This window comes from Aquila chrysaetos, chromosome 1, assembly GCF_900496995.4.
Source record: "Aquila chrysaetos chrysaetos chromosome 1, bAquChr1.4, whole genome shotgun sequence".
NCBI lineage: Eukaryota > Metazoa > Chordata > Aves > Accipitriformes > Accipitridae > Aquila > Aquila chrysaetos.
Genome location: NC_044004.1, coordinates 48,186,710 through 48,214,216, shown reverse-complemented (window position 1 = coordinate 48,214,216; position 27,507 = coordinate 48,186,710). Strand labels below are relative to the sequence as shown.

The 27,507-nt window shown below is 37.7% G+C and overlaps 1 protein-coding gene across 1 annotated transcript; it reads right to left on the bottom strand.

The window, feature by feature from the left end:
• Nucleotides 1-115: 115 nt before the first annotated feature.
• ASIC5 (acid sensing ion channel subunit family member 5) lies at nucleotides 116-27,497 on the bottom strand. Its single transcript, XM_030017146.2, has 11 exons — nucleotides 27,347-27,497; nucleotides 17,674-17,722; nucleotides 13,794-14,100; nucleotides 11,631-11,862; nucleotides 10,379-10,498; nucleotides 9,235-9,384; nucleotides 8,513-8,660; nucleotides 6,942-6,998; nucleotides 4,666-4,834; nucleotides 1,831-1,922; nucleotides 116-1,222 (listed from the first exon to the last, which is right to left on the bottom strand). Exons 2-11 carry the CDS (start codon nucleotides 17,711-17,713, stop codon nucleotides 1,023-1,025), a joined length of 1,515 nt encoding a protein of 504 aa, XP_029873006.1. The 5' UTR covers nucleotides 17,714-17,722; nucleotides 27,347-27,497; the 3' UTR covers nucleotides 116-1,022.
• Nucleotides 27,498-27,507: the final 10 nt, after the last annotated feature.

Genomic DNA, 27,507 nt, shown 5'->3' with positions numbered 1-27,507 from the left:
TTATGCTGTTTACTAAGATATTGTAATTAAAAAGAACGCAACACCCCCCTCCAGTGCACATTTCTTGTTCTATGAGCTTTAGTGGGGAGGGAGACAGTCTGTTTACACTACACTATTACACATCTTTGGAATTTTATTTAATCACCAAAGCCGTCTTTAAAAACATAAAACTCTAAACCACTACTGCTCCATAGGCCCACACAGACGTAGGAAAGCACAGAAGCTTTTCTGAACACTTTTAAAGGAATAAACATTCAAGAAGCCTCATTCAGCACCAAAGCCACAAAATTCTTACTCTCAGTGATTTTTAGTAAGACTTAGATGAAGCCTTTAGTCTTTATTATCATCTTTCATGACATTAAATGCTGAACTTGGCCTATGGTTGCCCACTTGCCATCCACTCAGATGCCCTATGGTTCTCTATAGTAGTTGGCAGACTCATGAGATTATTTTTTTGATGCGTTTCAGACAAACAGATAATATGCTGTAGAAGTTGTTGTTATTGGGTGTGCTTCTAATTCTGATAGGCAAAGCTATGATGTCCTTCACTGGAAGGACTAACAGTGGTAAGCTACTAGCAAAGACTTCATCGTTATATAAGGAATCTGCTTTTTCAGCATAGCAGTGCTCCACCTTTATGGTGATTAAGAAACTTGTGTGTATTAATTTGGTATGCATATTATTTCTCCTCACTCAAAATACAGAATATTTAAAAACTGGATCAGAAATGTTCAATTGCATTGTATGTCAGTATCACTTGCTATGCAATTTTAAAAAATTGGTAATTCTTTAAAATAAAATTCTAGGTAAAGATTACATTTTACTTTACATGAGAAAGAAAGTGAGACTTCCCAAAGTTCACTCTTTAAAGTTATTTAGCACAGTTAAATAGTTCTAGGCATTAAAAGAAGCAGGAAGAATGAGTGCAGGGAAGGGAGCAATGCAAAATATTACTGTTTCCTTTGTATCTTAAAAAGGAAGGGAAGCTGCAGAAACAATTGGTTTTGTGCTTCTGCAAGCCACTAACATTCTTGTATTCCCTTCTTTTTTTCCTTGTGTGTTGGTTGGTTCTGGGATGGATTGTTCCATTGAGGCATTTCAGGAGCTTTCAATAGAAGAAAGATGCATATCCAACAGAAGTTAGTAAAAATATACTCGAGCAGTTCTATGATTGTAATCATACTGGCACCACAAAACAATCCAAGCTGGCCACCTACATCAGCTGTAATAGAAGGAAATAAACATATGTCATTCTAAGCATTTGGTTTAGTCTAGCAGGCAAACAAAACCCTGCTGGGTTCAAGTGTTAAATAAATTCAATATACATAATCCATCACTTCAAGAAAACAGAATTTATATTCTTAAGAATGTTTATGGGAGAAGACTAATGTGTTTCTTAAAATTCTAAATAAAGTAAGTCCAACACAACACATCCTACTGTGAAACAGATACTTAAAATATTTCCTACTTCTGTGCCTTTTTAACCGTTCTCTTGCTTCTCCTCCCATGTTCCCCCTCTCCCCTCCAAATCACATAAACGTCACTATTCTTACAGTCCCGTGTGTGATATAGCCGTAAACTAGTGCCAAACTTAATTCTTACTCTCAATTGCTGTCCATACTGCAGGTTCTTTAATGGAATGACAGGACACAGTATCAAAAATGACCAGGAGGCAGACATGATTATTACCATTATAATAGGAAAAGGTATGGCTTTTTGTTTCGAAGCCCACAAAGGCTATGACTCGGGAGTTGAGAAAATAAAAAAAAAAAAAAGGGTTGTTTGTGGGGGTTTTTTTATTTTTAGATTAATTATTAAACATTCACTTACCAAGCAACTCAGATATAGTCAAGGCCTTCTGCTGCTGTGTTATTTTGTAGCTCAGATCATGATATTTAATGTCAATACGCACAAGGTTCTGCCTAATGACAAATACATACAGTATTACTTGAGACAGTCAGGAGTACTGTTTATTTTTACCAACATTTATCAGCATGGACAGAGTTCAGGGAGAGTGATGCTGTCTTTTAAAGAACAATTGGAAGAGTGTTACCAAAATGAGTTAGATGGATGAAGAAAAAAGAAGTGTTCTAATAACAATAGTTATAACAGGATCTTATCAGAGGAGTAGATCTTCAGGCTATGTTGAAAAAGTAGGTCTAGATCTGTACTGTGAGATAGACTCGTACTTTTTAAGGGTCACAGAAATAAGCTTGAGTGGAAGTGTCAAGCATCCTGACCTACAGCGGATACAGTGCTTGGAAGTGTAGTCTACCACTCTTGATTATGTGCAACTGCATATTTAAGGGTGCTTATTTCAATGAGCATGTTTGTGCAGAACTCTTGTCCTACACTTGGATGTTGAGTTCTATCCTCTGCTAATAGCCTCGCTTACCTAATTATATTCTTGCCTGCGGCAAAAGCAGAAGAGTAGGTAAATCTCAGTTGGAGCAAGACCTGTGGAATGATTCAGTGTGAGTAAAGAGCTCATCTTTATGATATTGTGTCTACAGAAAGATTCTTCCTAACTCCTAAATAGAATATAAACATAATGGTTGTGGAATAAAACAGACAGAAAAACTGATTGCACACGTTATGTTGTGACCTTAAAGAATAAAAACAGAGATTATTCTTCAGAAGTGTGAACAGCTACAGATTTTTGGGTTGACAGTGATAATGAGCTCATCAACAATATTCATGAAAATAAAGCATTTGCTATACAAAATAATCACTTCTATCTCTTTAGGTGATAATTCTAAAACTCAGGTAGCACTACCGAGTAGTAAAAATAATCTCATTCTCATAGCTTCTATTAATAAGACTTCCTACTGTTGTCATGGAGTTGCTAGCAGAACTGTCCAATAAATATTTAACTTTTCCCTTCCTACATCTTTAGAAATCAATAGATCTCTAAATTTTATAGTTCAGAATATGTACTTGTTAATATGTGGGCAGGATTCCTATTGGTTAAGGCTTGGTAACAGGGGAATGTTCTGTATTTTTGCTTGCTTACTTAAATAATTACTGGGTTGCACATGATATTTACAGACAATAAAATAATCAACAAAGATAAAACATCCTCAAAGGATTAATATATTTTGCATATAACAACAGGTTTAAATTTCATAATCTTCATCAGGGACAGACTTTTTAATAGGGCCTGTAGCCCTAGACAAGGGGTAATGGCTTTAAACTAAAAGCGGGTAGATTCAGACTAGATATAAGGAAGAAATTTTCTACAATGAGGGTGGTGAAACACTGGAACAGGTTGCCCAGAGAAGTGGTAGATGCCCCATCCCTGGAAACATTCAAGGTCAGGCTGGACAGGGCTCTGAGCAACCTGATCTAGTTGAAGATGTCCCTGCTTATTGCAGGGGGTTTGGTCTAAATAACCTTTAAAGGTCCCTTCCAACCCAAACTATTCTATGATTCATATAGTTCCTGTTCACGTATAAACATATGCAAGCATTTGCAGACTGATGGCTTCAAGAGTAAGAAAACTGAAGTCACTGAAACAAAGAAATATTCATAGATATTTTATTAGCCAAATTTTCTACAGTTCTCTATAAACATATTTTGATGTTGTGGATACTATAAGTTCGTGTAGCACCCCTCTTAATACTTATTTGTACTGCTGACATCTACATCTGTAAGCAAAAGGCAATTCAGTCTATAAATCATTCTATGTTTTGATATATAATGCTTGTATTTGCAAGGAAATCTGGCATCAATTTATTACATTGAAACAGTAAGGCATGTATGCTCTATTAAATCATAAGCATATATGAAATTTCTTCTATGAATTTAAAAGTGTGCAGATTGTCAGCTCAGTGCTGCTACTGAGTGACACAGCTCTATGCATAGCATAAGTTCTAACACCATTTCCTGGATAAAAGGTGTAGTCAATACTGTTGAGGCATGTTTTCACACTAGAAGGTCTCTTCTTTTGGGTATAGACCTACTTTCTTCTGCTGTGTAGCTTTTTCAGTCACACAGAGCCATGCTATTTCACTTTTCTGCTACCTCATGAGAATTAATATTGTACTGAGTATTTTCTAAATAACTTTTCTAATATAAATGGTATTAGTGAATTCTACTAACAATAGAAAAGATTATTAAACTTGTGACATTATTGCTACAATAAAACCTAGCTCTTCAGTGCTTATGAAGCTTCCTTTAGGAATGGGGTGAGAGATAGGAGAACACCTTTATATACTTTATATAGCAACCCTTTAAGTTGTTCATTGACTTCAGTTGCGGAAGTGTGAAGATTTGTCGTCTTTATTGGATGGATTGCTCACATGGACTGTGGATAGGTTTGATAACCCTGCCCTTTCTTTATGCTTAATTACAAAAATGATCAAAAGACTTTGTTATAAGACATCAAGGACACAGAAGGTAATTAAGAACATTACTTGTTAACTGCAGCACCTATTTTATGTTATCCACAAGTCTTAGATGTGTCTAAGTATATATATATTATATATATGAATATGTATAAATCTTAACCAATTTTGTCTAAGAGTTTATTTTATCTCACAGACAACATTATTAATACCACACATAATACCTTTCTAAAAGGGCATATTTACATCATACGCTCTGTTAGCACACTTAAAAGTAATTGGTAATTTCTTTATCAGACAAGGTGTTAAGCATGATTACCTGACATATTCTGGGCTTTTCTTCAGTTTTGCAGAAAAGTATTTTATGGCTTTTTCTCCTCCAAAACTTGAATAGGTGATAGTGGTAGGATAATCCGTTTCTTCACATGGGGCAGGACAAGTGGAATTGTGGGTTCCTACTGTACATAATCCTTTTATCTCTATATCATCTGAAAGTTCAGGAGAAAGAATTTACAGAATATTTCTGAAAAAGCACACAACTTATACACTTCTTTTAAAACTTAAAAAATTACTTTTAACTGACTTTGATAAATGTATGGTTTAGTTATCCTGAAAAAAGCAGATGCTTGCCAGTTTTGAAGGAACAAATAAGTATTTGTAACTGGCATTTGGGAAACTGGTGCACTGTAATAAGGGTTGAGATTTTTGGGGTCACTTTTCCCAAGGAAATTCAGCACCTGTAAGTCCTTCTGCCTTCATTAGGGATTTATGTGCTTATTATTTCTCATCCACAGATAAACAGTAGCACAACAGAAGACATTCCATGTTCTGTGCTAGCTTTCTGATTACATACTTAGGTATACAATCCTTGGTCTTGATGCCTTTATATCTGCCTAGCTCATTTCACTGCACAGAAACAGCTTCTAGAGCAACACCAACTGTAGTTTTCTATCATCTGATAACTACATAAAAATCTGGGTAAACTAAGTTCACTTTAACTTAAACCCTGCCTGCCATTTGATAATTGGGCTTAAGACAGCTAAGAGGGCTTAGGGACAGCTTTGTTTCTTCAAATACCAAAGAGAAGTCACAAAATTCTGCAGGTCTGGCTGCTCATGAAAGTGGGGAGCCATTCCTCTGACGAGGCTCTGACAGAAAGAAATCATTATAGATATCTGTGAAAGCTGGAGAAAATTCATGTGGAAGAAAAATGGTAAAGCATAAACATTTCCTGAAGCATAAACCATCACCCAAAGCTCATGATCACTCCGAGATGAGTACCATAACCTCCTGCTTGTGATGCTCTATTTGTCCTGGTGTGGTGGCGGCCATGGTGTCAGCTTTTTGCTTTTGCAGACTGCAGGGGAGGAGATATCTCAGCCTGTTAGTTGATGATTTGAGGTACTCTCCAGGGACGCTGGGGTTGTTGATATAATTCTGGATATCTGGCCTTTAGAGTTCCTAAAATAAGTGCTCTCACCAACGGTTGATCGGTCCCGCAGATACTGGATCAATGTGCTGTCATTTGAGATTTTTTTATCAGATGTCTAATCTCTCCTGCACTGTAAAAGGAGACTTAGCACCTAACTTGGGGTCCTGGGGACCAGACACCTACAAGCCAGGTTCACCATGTACAGTACTGTGATGCCAGTTCCTTCTGGGGTCCAGCTCTGAATCCTGTCCATCCTTGATAGGACTTAGGGATCATTTTTTTTATTGCTCAGTAGTTTCTTTGAAACTTGGTCACAGAATATCCATTAAGTAAAGTAATATATGTATTTCCACCATGACAGGCTATCAAAGACCAGGATTATATAAGAATGTGAACTTAGTGGAATTGATTTCAAAAAAGCCATAGGAAAACCAGTCATTGTTCATAGTAGTAGATCTTGCCTGAATGTTGCACACACCTAATCAAAACAGAAAGAAACCCCTGCATAGCCCCCCCCCCCCCAAACTTGTTAATCTACTTGGTATCTTAATCATCCATTCCTTTGGGAAGGGACAGTCACATGACACAGCAGAATCCAAAACAATTTAAAAGGAGGCTTTATCACCATTTGCAGTATTTTCCAGAAAGTCTGTTGTAGCGACTTACAAATTTCATACCTACTGTGTGCAGATGATTTGCTTATGGAAATGAATTGCATTTGGAGCACTTTGAAAATAAAGAATTCATTTTACTTTTCAAAAGATAAAACCTTAAAGTCCAGTGATTTTGAATTATATGCTCTATCAGTCAGCAAATCTGTTATTACTGTGCTGTTCACTTTTCTGTCACAAACAAAAATAATACAGCATTGGAGCTAGAAGGATGATACCATGAAGATGCAAAAATGCAAGCCAGAGGTCTGATAACTGAAAACAGATTAATTGAACATTCTTCCATTTTAAACCATTTCTGATTACTAGAATGATTCTTATGGTTTTTTTTAATTGGCATCTATTTAATGCTCCGTCTGGTCTCTAGTTTCAGAATATTAAATGAACTGGGTTGTACTCTCAGTACTACATTCAGTATTTTGTTTTAATTGATAGATGTTGTCTACTATTTGGAATTGGATTAGAGAATATGAATATGAAGTTATTACTTACAGACTGCCGGGTAAACACAGTTGTAAAACTTCAGCAAATCACATTCTGTTCCATTTCCTTAAAAATAAACAACAAACTTTAGGAACGTCAATTAACAATCTAACCCTTAGCTCTATTTGTACTAAACTGAAATGTAATGTCCTCAAAGCCTGCTCACCACTTCATGTTTATCGTTATGCAACTGAGAAATCAATTCAGTTGGGCACAGTGCTGTTACCAACACCAAAAGGCGTACACAGTGAAAAGAGACATCAGACCAAGCTAGATGTTTGCAGCAAACATCTTTATTATGTGTGCCAGCCAGAACTGCCTTTAAGCTTGTGGCTCACTCTTTGTGTTAGCTTGCTAAACCAGGAATTTCTATTTTTCCTAGTGGAAAAGAAAAAACAAAGTAGGGTAGATAGGATATATGATTACACCCCATGTGTTTCAGCAAAAGTTTTGAACTTCATGCAAGAGTTGTTTGGAGACCTAAGTGATAAGATAGCACCCTGAGCTAACAGCAAAATTTTTAGATTTCAGGTCGTCTCAGTTTCACCCTGATTTTTTCCCTGGCATGGAAATACTGCTTAGCAGTTTAGTACACAGTTAAAGAAGGCATTACCCTCCTTTATCTAACTGCCACTGTATAAAGCTCTCACCCTGGGTATTGGAGACCTAGACTTAATTTCCTTCTCAAACCCCTTTCCATGAGAGTTTCCAGGAGATTGTCAACCTCCTTTCCAAGAGGTTGTCAAACAAACAGGCTAAAGATTACTCATTAATGGATCCCCCTTAGTGAAAACATTCTACCTTGTTTGGGGATATTTAAAAATACATTGAGTCAGAAAGTGCAGGCGTGACAGTAGCTTTCTTGCCCACTGATTGTGAAAAAAGAGCTGTGAAAGCAGAGATTTGTGTTCCAGCTCTTGCTTCAGAAAGAGGTGACAGTATCATCATTACTTTTATCGCTGAAAAGGTGGGAGGGAGGAGACTGATCAGGGCTCAGTGTTACTGCTTTACATTTCTAGAGTGATTAAGAAGCCTGGATTCTTGAAGGGAGTATTACAGCATACACCTATACTCTGCACTTCGGGCTAATTAGCCGGCTCCATGCGGCCTTTTGGCTTTTGCAGAGCTGTCTTCTGGTGCCAGACTCTTTCCATGGTTCATGTGGGGGACCTCGGTTTCTGTCTTCAAACAATCAGTTCTGCTGCGGTTGCTAAACACCTGCAAAGCAGGTTTTCAGTGGTACATGTGAAAATCTATGACTTCTTATGGATTTAGTTCCAGCTCTTTAGGAAGTCAGGTTGAAGACTATAGACTTGTCTCCCAGCCCTGAGGCATAACCTTTTCTGACAAGTTTTTTGGTCTATATCCTAAGAATAGCCAGTGACCCCATGCTAGGTCTAGATCTCACAAAATATCTTGCTTGTTTTCTCTGAATTAAAAACCAAAAAAAAGACAAATTTATATAATTTTAATTAATCCCAGCTGTAGATATCCCTCAAGCATGTGCCCCATCTCCTTTGCTGTTCAATAGCAGGTGAGGTCTCCTAGCAAGATGATCAGTGTATGGTATGGTGATATACCTGGAAGAATGAATGGCAAACAGCCACACCAGTCCTGTATGTACCGGGCTTTGCATTCCTGCAAACATCCATTAATACTATAAATCTTGTGGTACTGAAGCTTTATATCAGGCTTGCACTCTCCCCATGGGTATTCTTGGATTATTGACTGTAGGGTAATAATAACAGAAGATACAGGGTTTTTGTCTCTGTTTTAAATTTCCGTATTATTTTCTCACATTTTAAAGTGCTGAAGGAAGCCTGTTGAAGACATAAACGGTAACATTGTGATTTAATTGGAAGGAATTACAGTTTGTGCTTTTGGGATTATAAAATTATCTCCTCTCTCTCACAGTAAAAGTAGAACCTGATCAGCCAGCCTGGTACAGAAGGGTAGTCCACTCCACTTGGATTCCACTAGGAATCCGAGACAATCTTAATGGTAACAGATTGTCTTGATGGGGCAATGCTGTGGTATCCTTGTACCATTATATGTCAGCGACACTGTAAGATATTAGGAAAGAAAGGCTAACTTTAATAGATACAGATTATGAAGACCAATCACATTCCCCCCCCTCAAATAGCAGTAATTTGGTTTGTGTCTGGAGGAAATGTTATTTTTAGGAATCACTTTTGCATCATAAATATTTTCACTTCCAAGATGTCTAATTCATTGTCACCCTTCAGAAGAGAATTAGAGACAGTAAAGACCAATATTTCCACTTGATGGACAAAGTCCTTACCTTCAGCTGACGGATTGAGACCTGTGCATGCATGCCAACCGGTGTTAATAAACCTAAACCATCAAAGCGTGGAAGCTCTTTGGGTGAATGGATAACAAAAGTTATACCAGCATCAGTATAACCAAGAGCAGGTTCATCAGTGAATTTTTCCTGATACAAAGAGAATTATTTAAAATAGTTTTGGATTTGCTTACCATCTGAATCTTTAGCTATATTTGAAATGGTACTATGCTTTTTTATTTGGTCTTGTATCTCTAGTCACATTTTTGGCAATTTACAGAAAAGTATAGAAGCAAACTGACTTGAATTTCCTTTGTTGATTACCTCTGTGGGTTTCCTTCCAGTTACTATAAACTGTGAGGATTTTTATTCCTTCTGTCATCTGCCAATTTCAAAAGCAAGAAGGCATAGATGAACATTTACTTGTAACTTGGATATTTGTTCCTTTCACTTGCAACTACACATCACGTTTCAGCAAACTTTCCATTACTCTCTCCTGTCACTCCTGTCTCATAATTCCTACAGAACAAAAGTGAATTTCTAAGTCATTTATGTAATTTATCTCTCTAGATTTTCGTTTTCTTCCCTGATCTCACAAGCTGATATTCCCTGAGTTTTCTGGGGTTTGCTGGTCACAGACAATTCTAATAAGGTCAGAGACTAGTCACAGTGTGAAGACCAGATCTTAGCTGGCACTGAGCACTTACAGCTGCTGCTGCTGCAACTAGAATTCAGTACTACTTAGAAACTGGCACCATATGACCTTCCCTACTGGGCCTTTTATTAAAATGAAATGGTGTTATCCCAAAGTGCTTGTATAAAATTAAATTACTGCTCTGATGATGTGTTTCAATTGTAGGTGAACTGCGTATATGTACATATATATGCTCACTCACAACTTTCAGAACCACTTAGCGGGGGACAGAGTCAAAAATAATTCTGACTTTTTAAATCTATTAGATCTTTCCTTTAAAATGCCCTCTCACTCAGAAATAGTCTTGATATAGAATTTTGTGCATGAAATTCTGAAGGTCTGTGTAAAACCAACCAAACAAAAACCCGAACCAAACCCAAACCCAAACACCTCTACTCATCTATAAGTTATTACATGGTTTGTTGTTCATAATCATTAGGATAGCTGTACCTGTTGGACATCAAAAAGCAAATGTAAGCCTCTTCCAGACAAACTCACTCTTCTTGCTGGAAGATCATTGTAATTAAAAGTAAAGCAGTTTCCATATTCAGTGAAAACATGTTCAAAATCCTTCAATAAAGGAAAATAGGGAAAAGTAAAATGAAAGAAAGGTCACCTGAGGTTTCCTTAGTGAATTACAATGTAAGAGATGGACTACTGGGGTTGTTGTTGGTTTTGGTTTTCTTTTTCCCCTGAAGGCAGTGCTAAATATTACAATCAGAAAAGTGGTAATTGATGGAAATATTCAAAAGAATTTCATCCCTTTCTATAGAAAATGAAGTTTAAAGGAGAAATTTCACATTGTTTATTAATACCTATGAGCTGCTTAGAATCATTTAATGAGGTCATCTTGTTTTTCTATACCTGTTATATTATATAGAAATTATTTTTTCAAAACCAACTTGTTTAATTTTTTCAGTAGATGTTTAGTGATGGCTGTTTCAAAACTAAATGTTATGTTACATATGAAAGGACAGCATTTGCATTTTTTCCCAAAGCCACCTCATCATTTAATATGACTGCATCTCGTTGCTTTAGTTTTAGTTATTAGCGCTAGTGTCTTACAGTTAAGAGAACTCTCCAATGCCTAATTTTAGAAGCTACACCATATCTAAAGGTTAGATTAATCTGAAAGAATACAGGCCTGACTTTTCTGTTCACATTTTCTATTTAAGTTGGGAATTGCTCTATGGAAGAATTGACATAAAAATGGGACAATCATATTCTTTGGCTGTTGTCCAAAATTCCTGAAGATGGGCTATTTTCACCTCATTATGTAAAATTCCTGTGGACTCTGCATATAGTTAGCCTCGCTGTCTATATTCTTGACCTCAAGAACACAACTACGCAATCATGTAATACAAAAAACTCCTTTCAAACTGACCTTCGTTATAGGCCATTTATGGAAAAGGTTGTTAGATACAGCTTTCAAAGGCCATCTGTGCAGAAATGGCACTAGGCAGAGAGCAATTTAGACTGAAATCCCATTTTACAGCTCAGGGAGTCCAGCAGGCTGTCTCTGCAGTCAGTGGGAGAATTGGGGTCCTCAGGGTGATTTAGTGCAGGACTTTTTTTCTCCATTGGCTGACTGTAAAGGGAAAACAGGGGGAGCAGCTGGCAAAGCTAGATGTCTCAAGCTGAGTGGTAAGAATACATCCCCTTCCCCTCCCTGCTACTGTTTTAGTAAAATAAACATATTTACCTGTGGGTAACATGGCTTTCCAAAAAAATCACATTCTAGCAATGTGCTGCTGTTCAGATAAAACCCATTTTTTCTTGTAAACTCTTTGATGCTGAACTTCTGGTTTCCAAGAAGGAAATCATTTAGCTCTTGGGCATATTTATCTTCCATAGAAAATTTTTGGAGAACTCCAGACACAATGTTCCAAATTAAAAAAATTATTCTGAGGTTGCTTACTGCATGAGCTTGAAACCTGTCAGCAGAAAGGAGAAAGAATTGCTTGGAGTTCTGCAGAGTTATAGGACTAATGTCAAGGCTGTTCTTGCCAAAACTGTGACATGATTTGTTGTCTGTTCGTAAACAATAAGTGATTCTTGCCCACCACATTGCACTTTGATCTCTACAACATGAATAAACAATATGGTCTCCATTTCTAGGAGGGTATTTTCCATATCTGAAAACAGAAAATGGATACCTTCCCATGGCTATTCTGGTCAGTCATATTGGAAACATTTCTGTTGTGTGTGGTTGTTTATTAAAAACCAAAAAACCTGAGTAGATTAGCCTTCTGCATAAGCCAATAACCAGATTTGTAGAACTGATGACAAGCTGAACAATTGCATTTACTTGTGGGAAACTAGCTGGGAGGAGCTCTTCCTTTCAAAAAAGCTGTCTTCCATAATTTAGAAAATTTATTTCTGAGTGCATTTGCAGTAATCTCATATACCTGCTCTACTAAGGCACTACACCCCAGTGTAGAGACAGTCTACCTTCCCATGAGCTCTGTGGCTGGTGACACAGTAGCATAAACCAAGGGTGATCCTTACTCCTAGAATCCACTTGAAAAATCTCAGAAACGTGATGAGGTGTGGGAGGTGCTTTCCTGATGTACACCATTGAAGTCCTTTACTGAAGGAAAGTAAGGGTTTATAGAACAGCTATAAGTTTGAAAAGAGAATAAACACAAATGAAACTACAATACCATGTTCTTTAGAATTGCCATTTTATATAATCCTATTTCTAAAAACATAGCAATGTATTTGTGTAGTAGATCTTAATGTCCCCACTTAAGGAAGATTGGTAGGAACACCTCTTCACAATTGAATTTCAGTCAAAAAATAAAGACAAAGGTAGATCTGCGCCTCTCTGTCCTGCCAACAAAAAAAAATGGTTACTGAAAACAGGAGGGAGGTATAAGCACAGCATGAACAACAGATGGATGTGGCAGCAAACTGTCACTTAGGCAGACAACTGCCGTGCTCAGTAGCTGACTACTTACAATGTGCTGCCACTATAGTTACAAGAAGTGAGGCATTTTTATAATAGACATCTTTATAATAGACTTCTATCTGCAGTGCCTGTTGTGCGCTATAACCCCAGATGGCTTTATGCAGGGCAATGGGAAGGAGGCAGAACAGGTCCAGATATTTGAGACTTGGACTTCTGGCTGATTCTGCCAGGAGAAGGTAGAAGACAAGAAAACTTACAATTCTTGAGGAAACAATGTGGGTAAAGTTTTCGTATTTCTAAAACTGTTCCTACATTACATATTTGCTCTAAAAATCAGGCCATAGGTTTATCACATTGTTTCCAAAGTGGCTGCATCTAAATCTTGGCCATTATCTTCAAATGTAGATATCCGTAGTGAAGTTCTTGCTTAAGTACATGACTTCCAGACAAAACAAATGCTTCCCTCCTGCAAATCCCACTGACATCAGCTGGACTCATAAAGGTTGAGCACCTCTGAAAAAAAAAAGTATCTACTTTGCCTAAGATTTCTACATTCGTATGAGGTTCCTACTTGAATCCCTCTATTTGCAAATCTTGTCTTTTATTTTTAACATGGCTGTGACTGTCCCTTAGTCACACTGTAGAAGCAACACTCATACATAGAAGAATAACACCAGAGAGGTTTTTCTGCTCCAACTTATTTTTTGAAACTTAAAAATCTGTAGTGAAATTGTTCATCTGAAGGAGGGGGAAGATTAAAAAAGACAACCTCCCTTCCTTGATTCTCATATTTTCCTCTTCATTTAAATCTCATGTGGTGGAGTGGAAGACGTGCACCTCAGAGCCATATTTTCCTTGTTTTATGTGATTTGTTCAAGCAAGTTGTGGAACCTGACTGCTTTCAGATAAAGAGGTGTTGTCTCTCAAGAGCAAAACAACAAACATAACTTTTACCTGTTCAAGTTGCAAAAAGTCACAGCAGGGAATTTGACATTTTCCACATACTGAACTACCACTGTAGTTGTGGTCGGCCAGCTGAAGTAGTAGATGAAGCGACTGTAGATTTGCCAAATAACAATGGCAAGACAGCCCGCGACTACTAACAGCCACAGCACTTTGCGAGTCTTGCTCTGCGTTTGAACGATATTATGCACTCCATGAAATGAAGTGGATGAGGCAAACTCCTGATGATACTTCCTTCTGTCTTCCAAATGTGGCAGCAGTTTCTTTATTAAGTACAATCGTATCTTTTCCAATATTCCTTAATATGGAATGAAGTAAAAACACATTTTTAAAATTAGCATTTAAATGGCACCTAAGAAAGGAAACCATGTAATTTTGATATTGGAAAGCAGTTGTAAAATTTCTCTTTAATTGTAAATTCTCTCTTTAAGTAGTGAACTTGCTTCTGAGGATGGAAAAGTTGTGTGCTAAGAGACGAGCTCAGTGCTTCCTGAGAACAGACTGTATCTTGCAATATTTTAAGCATGCAAAATTATAAGCACATTAATATAAACTGGTAATCCACTTCTGTCGAAAAGATTGGATTTTGACATATCTCAGTGATGTAAAACCACAGGTTGCTGTGAACCTACTGTAAAAATCTAAGCATCTGATTTTTACAGTAACATCCCATTAAAGGTCTGGTCCTTCATACTTGCTCTGAGAAATAAGGTAAAAAGGGAGTGATATGAAATGATATGAAAGAGAATTTCACTCTTTTACTATTAAAAGTTTCTGGGTAAAACTTGAAAGTTTAAAGTTCAAAAGGAAATCTACTTTCTTTTTTTTTTTTTAGGTTCGTACTTGTCTGATTCCGTAACTTTGAAACAGGAATGGTTTTAGTTTTCATTTACCCCATGCTTTCTACAAACTGATGTTAAAAAACCCAAACCAGACCAAAATATTTTTTAATCCAAGTTTAAGAGCTATACAGTAATGAGAAATGTAGTAATTTTCTTATGCTTGTTGCTGAGTGATCTTTTGGGCATGGATTTGAAGAGAATGTTCTCTCTCAAAACATCCAAATGAGGGAAACTTAATGAGACCTTTCCTGTGTCTAGTCATAATTGGACCAGTCTCTTTGCAAAGTGCTTCATTTACCGATTGTTATCAACTACTTTGTCATTAAGAAAGTCCATAAGAACAGTAAATCAAAGAAAGTTTGTGAGACAATAATAATAAGAATCTGAAAATATATTATATAGATCAGTGTTTAACAGCAATTAAATGCTTCTCTAATTCCATTTTTTAACCAAAAAATAGATTTAATAGTGTGGCATGCATGGTAGGAAGAGAATATACCCTTTATAATACTGATTAACTTGAGGCCATTACAGTTGGGCAAAGGAACAAAGGGATGTAAGAGTCATCTGCCAAAGCTATCGTGACCACATCAGCACTCTGGGATGTTGCTTTGGTCTCTGCACGGTCTCTTGACTGTGATAATGAAATCCCAGATGGTGCTGGATTTCAAAATGTTTCTGAAGGAAAGAATTTTCTTTATGTTGTTCTTTAAAGAAGATCTATGTAAGAACTTTGATTAATACCGGTTTAATTTACTCTGACCCCTTTTTATCATCAAACAGTTTTCTGCTGGAAAACTATTCAAAAGTTTCTCTCCTAGCTCTAGTGACTATTGGATCCCATTGCAAAGCTGTTCAGCCACATGCGCTGTTGTACATCACACGGGAATGGAGTGGATTTCTGGTTTTGCTGTAGGCTTCTTTCCCACCGGCGCGTGTGCAGTGGGACAAGCGCTCTGCGTGCTCCCCGAGTAACAGCAGAACAAAGTACGTTCCTAGCATGTGTCTGCATCTGCTGCCCGTAGGCTCCAACAAGAGACCACAAGCAGGTCAGATCCTTTTCTCCGGGGAAAGTGCTGTGTATGTTTATTCCTCCTGTACATACTGTGCTAGGTAAGAGAATGATAGCATATCCCTACATAAAAGTCCATTGCCACCAAAACCCACTAGTTAGCTTAATCAGCAGAAGCGTAACTTAGAAGCTATGCAAATATGTAACTAAACTGTACTTCAGCTCTTGGGTATAGCTACTACAGTAAGTATACATAATGTTTTATCTGATAGCGAAGGTTTTGCTGTTAATGCATAGGATTATCTAATATCATACCACTGCTTTCATTGCCGTCTTTCACCAGAGGAATTAGCACTACTATATGAGTGTCTTTAAGAATCCTTACTCTACTTTCAGATTTCATTAGAAAATGCTATAATTAAAGAAAGAAAGGAAGAAAGAAAAAAGATTGTTAACTACTCTACGTAGGGTCAAGTGGTAATTTTCTGGTATGAAGTTTCTCACATGGTGGATTGGAAAATAACGTGAAACGTGTAAGTTGGGAGTAGCCATTTATTTTGGGATTTGGTCTGTTCATGAGGAACAGGTACATGCCAGTGATATATCATTAATAATAGAATGGTTATTCCAGGTCCCAGCTGATGAACAGTATACCACAATAATGGGTGGGTGTGAGATTATAAATGATTAACCCTTCATCCTATGCTGTGCAAAATTTAGGCTGTGTGTATCTGGATTAAGGTTGTGTAATCAACACAGCTGAACTAGCTGTAAGTGAGTTAGAGTATCCAAGCTGCTGCTAGATAGACAGTAAGGTCTTCCAAGGCCTTAGACATATTAGACAATAAGGTCTTGAGAGTCCTATGTTCTTTTAGTAGCAATAAAAAGTACATTTAATGTAGGCAGTACAATAAAAAATATTATTGTCAAAGATGTGAATAAAACCAATATTTATAGAAGATCCAAAGAGTAGAGGATGGATAAGTAAAAAAGAAGGGAGGTAACTAAATGAAAGGAATCCAGGTCCAGGAGCAAACCACATATTTGGAGCGAAATATAGAATATGCATGTAAAAACTAGTAAGGTAGTTCATACGTTCAGGATGGGCTGCAGATCCTTTGCCTCAGGAAACACTGATTACTGGAGAAGCCCCAAGAACCATCATGGTTAGTCAGATAAAACTGATTTTCCAGTCAATGTTGTTCAAGAAGAAATTACTTCCCTGCATGTATAACCAGAGATACATGGCCAGGGACATACTATTACAAGCTTATATAAAAACCTCAGAAATTCACAGTATCTTTAATGTTAACACTATAAATTGAATTTAAAGCATTTTTTTTATCTTCAGTTAGCAGGTAATTGGTGACAGTCTATAACTACTTGCATAGGGAACTGATAGGTAATAGTAATAGGCTCTTTGATCTAGTGGGGAAAAAGAAGTAACAGGACCCAGTGGGAAGAACTGGAAGCTAAGCTCTTACATAGCAGAAATAAGGTACAAAATTTTTATTTTTGTATTCCCAATGTTTAATTGTGATTGGATTTTCACTAATGAACATAGTAAAAAAGAATGGCTTTTAAAAAGATAGCTCATCTTCCGAGCTCTTACCTGGAAGGAATTATTTCAGGAAGGTTATATGTGGTCTCTGTGCAATGGTTAGTTAGTCTAGATAGATTTGTAATTTCCTCTTTGCCTTAATCTAAAAATCATTAAAGTACAGTATCATTCAGAGAAGTAATTGCCTAGTTAAAACTGTGTTAGCTTTATTCTGAATGCATAAAGGACCAGTAGCTAGAGACTTTTCCTCACTCCTTAAGTGTACGGGGTTTTTTCTACAAGTTTTTTCATCTCTCCCATCTTCTTTGTATCTTGAAAACATACACTACTGCTATTTTAGACAAGGTTACAAGAGAAAGGAGACAGATTTTCTCATTTTGGTTGTCAGTCCTGAAAAAAACTACCAAAATGTAACAAAACTCTGAGTAAAGCACGGTAATATGTCTAGTCACATACCTTTAGCATCCAATTGAATGAATCTTCCACGCTGGTCCATGAGGCTGTGCTTATTTCAGAAAGGAAGGAATGGATAACAAGTTGCCTTATCACTGTGATCATTGCTAGGTAATGGCTTTTATAGAAAACTAAATGGGAGGTGATACTTGATGACACATAACACTGGGCAATTTACCTGCCGGGGTTGCTATGTTTTGCCTTTAAATAACAAGGTCTGCAATGTAAGAGAGAAGATTATTTTTATAACAGGATCATATATATTTCAAGTACATATTATACTAATAATAGGACAAGTGCAGGCTTGTCTTGTGTGTTGCATCACCTTGCAGATTTCTTTCATATTTTTCCTTTTATTTTAGAAAGACCAATTATCTTCACTAAAATACTGAGCTGTTCAGAACTGAATAGATTCTCTTTAAGTAGACAAGGAGCCCTTCCTGCTCTGGAGGGCAATAAATGTCTGCCACTAGTTTCCCACCAGCAGCAGGATGCAGTTCATCCACCCTTTGAATAGCTGTCTTCATAACCAGCTCCAGATTTTGTGTTCTTGTGGGCTTTAGCAAAAATGAGCTGTTATTCCTGAGAACTAACCCTGTGGGTGAGGATGAAAATGCATGCAGAGTCAATCGTTCCAGTAACTCCTTATGAAAAAGGACAGAGACTGCTTTTGTGTTAGATGTGTGGTATGACCTTGTTTGAAATTTGTTTCAAAGAAAGAACTGAGCATTTCATAAAAGGCAATAAAAAATACTAGAAAATTCAGACTTGAGATGTGCTTGATTAATGCTTTAGGAAATAATAAAAAAGAAAACCCTCCATGTTCCCTCTCTGGTCTGCAGGTGCTGGGAATGGCTGCTGCTATGTCTTTCATTCACTCTCTTGGTTATGGTCCATTTGATTGCCCGCAGTGTTCTTGGGTTATCAGGTGTATTAGCTTGGCCCCTCAGTGCCTCACTGTCTAGTTGTTTGCCGACTGTTTTCTGGCCGTGTTGTTCAAGCTACGAGCTGCAAGGTAAAGCACTGAACTCCATTTAGTCAGTCCTGTGTGACGAGGAGAAGATTTCTGTACTCAGCTTCTTGGAAATCCCAGCTCCGTTTGTCACTTTTGCCTCACCAACAAGGCTCTCTGCTAGGGCCAGCTTTGCACAGCACTTGCATTCACTCAGGCAGTGAAGTGCTCAACAGTAAACTGTTTTTCAACATCTGTATGTAACTCAACCACATCTAACGTGCTGCCGAGTAGATATTTGCAGAGTCCTATTAATGCAAACCACTCTAATTCACAGAACAGAGACAACGCCTCTTGCTTGAGTTGCTTGGGTTAAAGCACATTATGTCAGTCTTTTATACCGCTATGTGCATATGATTAAGAAGTACAAACTGTAAGTTGCCCTCTACACGGCAAATACAATTCATCTTAGTGTGTTTTTTAAAAACAATTCGGTGAGCTGATGTCTTACAAAGAGTCTTTACGCTTATGTAATACTTTAGACGAATATGGCTTGTGTTCTCTGGTTGTGTTTTACAAAAGAAATTAATTTTGAAAATTTTCTTTCTTTTATGGTCGTTTTACATTAATTCTTAAGCAAACACTAGGGGGCGAAGACCAACCATCTTGTATTTGTTCACCTTTCCCAAATGGCTTGCACAAACAGCTTTCAGATTATAAATTGGTCACAGGCAGCATGGTTTGTCTGCTCAGTCCTTGCAGTGTGTATCTGGATATCTAAACAGCACATTCCCTAATACTTAATGCAGTAAAGGTTTGGAAAACCAACCGATGACAGAGGTGGTCACGATTTTTTGTATTCATACATATTGTAAATTTTGTACTCAAAATGTTACTTGAAGTCAGTCCTCAGTGCTGTTCCGGTCTTCTTTTACGGTGTTAAATTTAGAAAAAACACTGCAGCCAGCATAACTACATAGCTATTTGCTGAGACAAATAGATAATGTGTTTCTGATAAAGTTATTTCTTTATAACCTAGTTGCAGCAACGTCTTGTAGGAATTCTTAGGGGCTGCTGAGAGAAAATACACATATACGCACACACAAATATGTATTCAGTGCATATTTAGCTTTCATTGGACAATTATGTTTTTCCCAGAAAATGTCAGTGTTTCCTTCCAACTTGTTTCTTTGCATAAGGCTCTGTAAGTGCTTTATTGAAATTAATGCTTCTTCGAATGTTTTGCTGAGCTCTCTTTTTTAATAGAAGCATCTCAAATATTATCTCCTTTTAAGACAGCACAAGTAATGTATCTGCTGATATAGCAGACTGCAAACACTTATAGTCAATTCATACAAAAAATATTAGCAAAAAAGGTAAAACAGAGGAGGAAAAAAAAGGAAGTGATCACCATCTGGACTGTTATAATGCGTTGTCATTGCCATTTCATGGCAAATGCTGGGATATGTGGAAAATGATAACTAATTATATACACAAACATCTGTCTCGCTCCTTCCTTCAAAGCAGGTATGCCAGTGGATTCAGCAATGTGGGGTGGGGGGCTGCAGAAGAAGGGGCTCAAAGAGAGCTTGAGGACTCATTGGATCTGTCTCAGCATTGAGGCAGAATCAGCTATGACTGGAGAAATTATAAGCTCTCATCAATGTTTTCTAGTGGTCTATAGATACTAGAAATTTCTCTATTATTTGTTTTCTGATGTCTGTATTATCTTGCCATAATTTAAACCGGTTACTCCTTTTCCCATCCCCTTGTATATGGAAAATTGTTCATTACTCTTCCCTTTGAAGGAAAGGTGTTTATCCCTTTCCCCCCACAATCTTCTCTTAGTTATACAGGTCAAGTATAATTCTCTCCATCTCTCTTAATGGGCCATATTTTCTACATCAAACATTCATTGTTCTTGCCATTCTCTTCTGAGCTCTTTCCAAGTGGTTTTCATCTTTCTTGAAGAGTGGTGCCCAGGACATAATACAACAGACAAATTCTCTCTGATGCTGGATGGAAATGAGGGCTTCCATGCCACGTAGAAAGTTTCTATTTAAAATTACCAGTATAAAATTTGCTCTTTTCACAGTTTTGCCTTTTGTTGCTTAACATGTTATTTTTGAATAACTGAAACATCCAGATAATTTCTAAAGAATTTCTTAATTGCTAGTTTGGTTATCACAGCTGAAGTTCCAAAGTACTACTCTGCATCACTGAAGCTACACATTATTTATTTCAGTGCATTAAGATAATTTTGAATTCTAGCCCCCATCTGCCAGCATGCTATTGTATCTTCCGGGCTGTTCTTATTTGTCAATTTAAGAAGTGTACAACCTACTCCGTCATCCAAGCCTTTAATGGTGATGCTGAATAGCATCAGATTAGCAAATTGTTATCAGCGTTTGTCCTGAACCAGCCCTTTGCACTTGCTAGCCAGCTGTACCAAGGGGTAAACAGCAGCACGAATTGAGCCACGTGGAGGCATGGGAGTAGCTTACGGCTCCAGATTTTGACTTCACTGTAGCTGACTGGTAACCAGCATTCAGGTGTTTAGGAGGGGAAAAACAACAGCCTTCCTATACTAAAGAATTGCACCATGCAATGTGAGGCTGCAAGGGATTAAAAGAGGATAGGTTTCTCTTGGGACAACTCTGTGGCACGTATTCAAGATATGTTGTTTTTCTTAAGTTTATAGTTTTGGCTGAGATTGATACATTTCATTGATGAAAGGAGGAAGTTTTGTCAATAACAGTGAAAGAACATTTTCTCCATACTTGGGAAAAAATTATCAGTCAGAACATGAGGAAGATAAAGTGTTCCTCTGGGACAATTTGGAGAGCAGGCTGCTTCACGGTCTGCGTATAGCTCGCAGATCCCCTGTGAAAGCACAACCAGCATGAGTGCTGTATATTTAGAAAATACAGGTGTAGGAGGAACTGGTGGTAATCTAAGAAGAATTCCTTTTTAAGCACAGCTTGGGGCAGGAGATTTGGTACCAGCATTAACAGGGTCAGATACTATGCAACGTGAAAGAAGTTCTGCTGCATTCTGCTGAGCCATGAATGATAGACAGTAGGGGGGATTGTGCTGGGATGTGTAAAACGTAAATGGAAGTTAAAGGTATGCTGGGAAGTGACGACACAGTTCTTTGTGTTTAAGAAGTAGAACAAATACAATATTTAAAAAAAAAAAAAATCCTTGCAGCACTATCTCTTCTCTTTGTTTGTAGTTTGCAAGACCTTGAGCTCTGTTCCTCCCCCAGATACAAATGTCTGATTGGATTATTAATATTGCATCAACTTTAAGCTTGTTTGGTTTAGCCTTGAGTCACTAAATTTTATTTTTCTTAAAACTGACTTAATTTCAAATGCTAGTTAAAGAGCAAGTCCAGTTTTGAAAATAGCAAAACACTCATTTGAGCAGAGGACATGCTTTGGTGCCAAATTTTTCTTCTTTTCACCTTCCCTTTATGTGTCTTTATTCACCTGTCTATCTCTTGTTATATTATTAAATTGACTGGGGAAGTGATTTTTGTTCAGTGCTTGTATAGCAGCCAGCACAGTGAGGTTCTGGCTTAGGCTACTGGGTGCTTCACCTGTGCAATCTGAGTTGCACCTTGTCTGCCAAAACCTACCCATAGCTGCTGTACCGCATTTCACTATTATAGTTGCGGGTTTGTTGTCCAAGAGACAAATTCTTTCATCACTATAATTTTATGGAACTAACAATGCTTACATCTATACATCTAAAAGGTATTTGCCTTTGAATGCTTCATCTCAAAAAGGTCACAACAGAATCTGCACAAGTGCAGAAAAGGGTGACTGGGACTTTAAAGGTACAGTACAGTTATTTCTCATAAGCTCATAAGCCATGACTTGGTACCAAATGGAAATTAAAATTGATTACTTGGCAGGAAGTTTGAAACTAGTGCAGGGAAATACTCTTTCACATGATATGCACTTCAGCTATGGAACTCATTGCTGCACGCTGTGGATTCACAGAAAAAGGGTTATTAAATGCAAGGACACAGGTATTTTAGAAAGTCCTGGACTATCAACATTGGAAAGTTAGATGCATATACTAGGGAAATTATCTCACTGTAAGCATGCTTTTTAGTTTTTGGGGGTTTGGGTTGGTTTTGTTGGTTGTGGTTTTTTTTTTTTTTTTTTAAATGTTTGATTGTTTGATTTGTTCTAATAGCTCTTCCCAAGATATCTGCTGCTTTCTAGTAGAAACTCTTCAGCATGACATGACCTACTTGGGTCTTTTGTCCAACTTACAGCAGCCACTGTTAACGTAGGTAGAAGCCATCTGTGCTGGATAACTCCTAGTCTGTAATTCTGGAACAACCGTGTTGCAAAGCTTCAAGCATCACTTGTTTGTAGCCAGAAGGTCTCCAAGCTCTTTGTTCAAGTTAATGAACATTCAAAAACCAAATTGATCTGTGATGATTTTGTAATCAGAATGAGAGTTCGAGCATAAGAATGGGTGATACTGTCCAAACCATTGTGTGTGCAATTTTTTCTTCTCCGTAAGTGATTTCACATAGGATAACTTGAGATTTGGCTTGGGTGAACAGGTCACTTCTGATTTAGTAGGAGAGAAGACTCTTGTTGGATTCATGACAAGACATAGGAGGTAATTCCTACCTTTCCTCATCAGACTAACGTTTTAGACATAGAGCCCCACACAATAAGAACATGGAGACTCTTGGCACCAGCCGTATCTACAAGATATGCTACAGGCCACCTCTGCCTTACATCAAACCTCCCCTTGGCCAGGTTAGAGGGATGCCTTTTTGCCCATACAAATCACTTCTCTCAGTCCAAGTAAATTCAGTTTGTCTCTGCTCTGCAACCCTGTTGCAGCTGAGATGAGCAAAGCCCAGCCACCCCATGTCCACCTGGGGAAGGGGAGGTAAACAGAAAGGGAACAAGGGTGGATTAAAAAGGGTGCTTAACAATTCCCATGCTTGGTCATGAACGCCGTGACAGTTCGTTTGAAGGCCACAAAGTGCAGTTCTGGGAAGCTGCGGGGTTTTTTCTGCTGTTTAACTGTTTGTCTTGTATTCAGCCCAGTCACAAAACAGAACATTCTCACTGTCTGCTGAAGGTTAGAGTCCACTGATATGTTTCTAGGATGAACAGAAGTCTTTCTGTCTGACTTTCATGCTTTAAAAATAAATAAACAAATCACTAAATAAAAGCTTAAGGGCACACACACGCTCTTGGTTTTCATAGCTTTGCTCAGTCATCCACAGCATGAACAGCAAGTTGTGTGTGTAGTTACAACTGCTTCTATGTGGTTCTGAGTGTTCAGCATGAAAAGGGGAAATGATAGTGCATTTTGAGAAAAAAGTAATTCTGTCAATTAAAATTAAGGTTACATTTTGCTTTCAGATATATTCACATGGAAGACCTTTTTTCATCAAGACTCATTTATGATTATGCTAGTATAAAGATATGGCAAAGTAGCTGTAAAATCTCTGTCAGGGCATAAAGGCCACTCAAAATCAGTTCCCTACAGTGAACCCCAAATTTGAGCAGGATGGCACAAGAACATTTATTTCTAAGGGTGTCTGCAGCCACGCCAGAGTTCAAGGCTCTGAGCTGATCCAAACCTGAGCGCTCTTTTAATCTGTGCTATCATCTACACTGCCAACAGACAATTTCATAATCAGGTAGTACAAGTCAGTTTTTAAAAACTTTTTCAGTACTAAATTCACTACACACTTGTGAAGCCTTACTGAGATCAGATGAAGGCAGCCAGTAAGATGAATGAATAATAGTTCTGTATTGTCTATGGTTTTATTTCAAGGGTTTTCAAGTCCTCATTAAGAACTCTTTCCACTAATTTTGGATAGTTTGAGGTCTGTTGTAGTTGGAATGGTTAGAGAGCAGAACTCAGCTACCGTGAGATTAAATTTCCTTAAATTAATAGTTGCAAGGATAATATTATCCATAATATTACCTAGCTTTTCAGGAAATGGTCAGTCCACAGAGCTTGCCCTGGCTAGATACACAATGCGGGTAAGAGTTACCAACTTTAAGTCCCATACTTGGTTTTGCTTCTCTCTATAAAATATGAATACAGTGGCCTCATTTTGTTTGTTTGTTTTTGAGGCAGGGCAGGGGAGAGGTAAGGCTTTTGCTCAAGAAGTTAACATGAAGCCACTTCCAACATTTTTAGTTTTCAAAGTGAAACATGGACTGTTAAATTACTGCAGCATCAGATCAGACTGACTGAACTTATGCACATTTTAGATTGAACATTTATTTCTGTCAGGGTTACCTATGAGAGATAGAAAAGAGAGAGCAAATTATTTCTGGTTTGTGTGCAAAATCAGATAGTTCATATACTTTGCCTGGTAAACATGGATTTGCATTTAATGCAAAGAATATAGTCTGTAGTAATCACTCTACAAAGTATATACAAAGTATAGAGTACAGTATATTTTAGATGCTAAAAATATTTTAAAGGAAATTTACTAGGTAGTCTTTTTTTCTTAAACACATGGGGGTTTTTTGCTTCTCATAGAAATACAGAACTTGAGCTTACCATCTTCATTCTGCATTGTGTGTGAAAGTAACTGCTTACTTATTTTTAATTATCTCTGCCATGGAAAGGAATTAAATTTTTGGGGCTTTTCTAGGATCCGAGTGAATATTTTGATAACAGTGTTTCATGTATGGACAGCACTGCAAAAAATATTTTTGTTTCTTATTTTGAATCAAAGCATGATGTTGTACAAACATGGTTAGAGGAATGTATTTGTGGTCCAAGTGTAGGCCTGAAACAAACTGCTTGTATTTCTTTTTTCCAGCGTCTTTGTAGTTTTCTGAATATTTGGAGAATCATATTTTTGAATCCTCTCATGTATATCATAAGGTTCTTGGTTGCTAGTGAAATACAAGAGGAACTGATTGAAAGCCAGATATTGGTGATAAAGGACTCAGAGACACTTGGGAATGTTCTTTCAGCAGGAGGGTCCTGGGGCTAGCCAAGCTTTCTAATTGCACCAGCGCAAGAGGGTATAGCAGGAGAAAGTGAACGTGGTCATCAAGCAGGAGCAATGATGAGAAGTGGATGCGTTTCGCTTGGATTCTCTAATTTCACAAGTGTCACTAGGCTTGTGTTTTTTAGGATGGAGGTGCTTTGGGACCAATCAGCTACAAGGTCCCTAAACAGAGAGTTTGAACATGTTGGAAATACTGGAAATAACTTCCTAAATCGTTGTAGTCTGGCTAATTTATTTGATTGACTGAAGCTTGTCTGTTGCTGAATCAGAAGAGAAGTTTCTATAGTGCTTGGTTCACATAGTATCTTCAGCTACATTTCGAGTGAGTTTGGTAACCCTGAACCAATGAAGGGAAGTATTACTTCCCAAATAGGGAGTTAATGTTTTGTTAAGCACAGAGTTTAAAAGGGCTCTGATACTTCAAAGTCCTTTGCCTACAGGGTAGGCAATGGAAAGGCTGTAAGTCAGAGACAATTGCTCTGGAAGTTTAGTATTCTCTGTGTCCCACAGAAGAAACTAAAACTGTACAAGAAAACAGACAGTGACTTCTTTGGTGAGGTTAAGAGTTCAATATTTTTCAACTGTCCTTATTTTTACTAGGTTCACACTCTTTCTTTGCTTGTGCTGTGAGAAAAGGTAACAAAGTTGGATTTCACTATGGAGGCTCAGTCTGGATATTTCAGGTGAAGGTATACAGAAATGACAAGATAAACCTTCCTTGTCCATGCCTTTGAGATCTGTGGATGTGAGAGATTATTACATTTGTAATCAAGCTACAAATGGGATGGTGAAAACCACAGTTTTCAACATTTAATTTCTGATGCATGCACCAGCGCAGAGTCTTCACCTTCCTCCCTACTTGCCTGCATCATTGGCAGATGTACAGTTGTGTGTGGTAAGAGGATTATTTTCCTCTGTCAGGTTTTATACCATGAAGGAAGAACACCTTGACCTTGCTTGGTGGGTTCCCTTGGTGGGTTCCCTCAGTGGAGTCCTACTTTTCTTGTGGCTCAGCTTTAGTTTAAGCTAATATTTGCATAGCCTGACATACGGCATCTGGCTGAGCCGGGTATACATCCCGTCACCCACATACTGCACGTGACTTTTTTATGAGACAGCTAACTCTTAAGTGACTAGAACAGCTGGAACCACCACACAGACACCACTAAGCAGAGTAAGTCTTGCAGAGAGCAAATGGTCTGGGGTCACAGGGGCCCTGTAGCTTTGTTTGCAGGAAAACTGAGCATTAACTTTTTTTTCAGAAAATGCTGGCAGGCAGGCAGGAAGTGCACACTAGTTATATGTTACTTCGTTGTGCGTTAAGCTGATGATTAAACAGAATTGAGTAACATTTGTCAATAAATGAGAGTGAAACTTTTGCACGAAGAAATAAAATTAAGGAATTGTCATGAATTAAACCAGTGGAAAAATAGCATGAGGTGTACATGATTATTTTTAGTTCTTTTACTTAATCTGTGTGCATTTTTTCACAGTATGTGTGTTACTTGAAATCTCTTACAAGCATTATTAAGTCTGCCATAGAAATATGTTCTCCTTCCCATCCCCTCCCCTTTACCTTTTCCATATGTTTCATTTTTTAAAGTATCTTGAGATCTTGATAATAGGGGCTGCAAGTTAAAAACCTACTTTAACAATTAAATATTGCCTTTTTCTCACACACAGACCTCTCATTGACTTACCCCTTACACCAGTCTCAGCCTCCAAAGAAGCAAGTGGTGGAAACCTTGCAGTAAAAAGCACAAAAAGTGTGTGCCATAGGACAAAGCAAGAATGCCAGCCATTCCTGTTTTGACTGATTGAAAGAAAAAAACAAACCTGGAGAGCCAACAACACATGAACT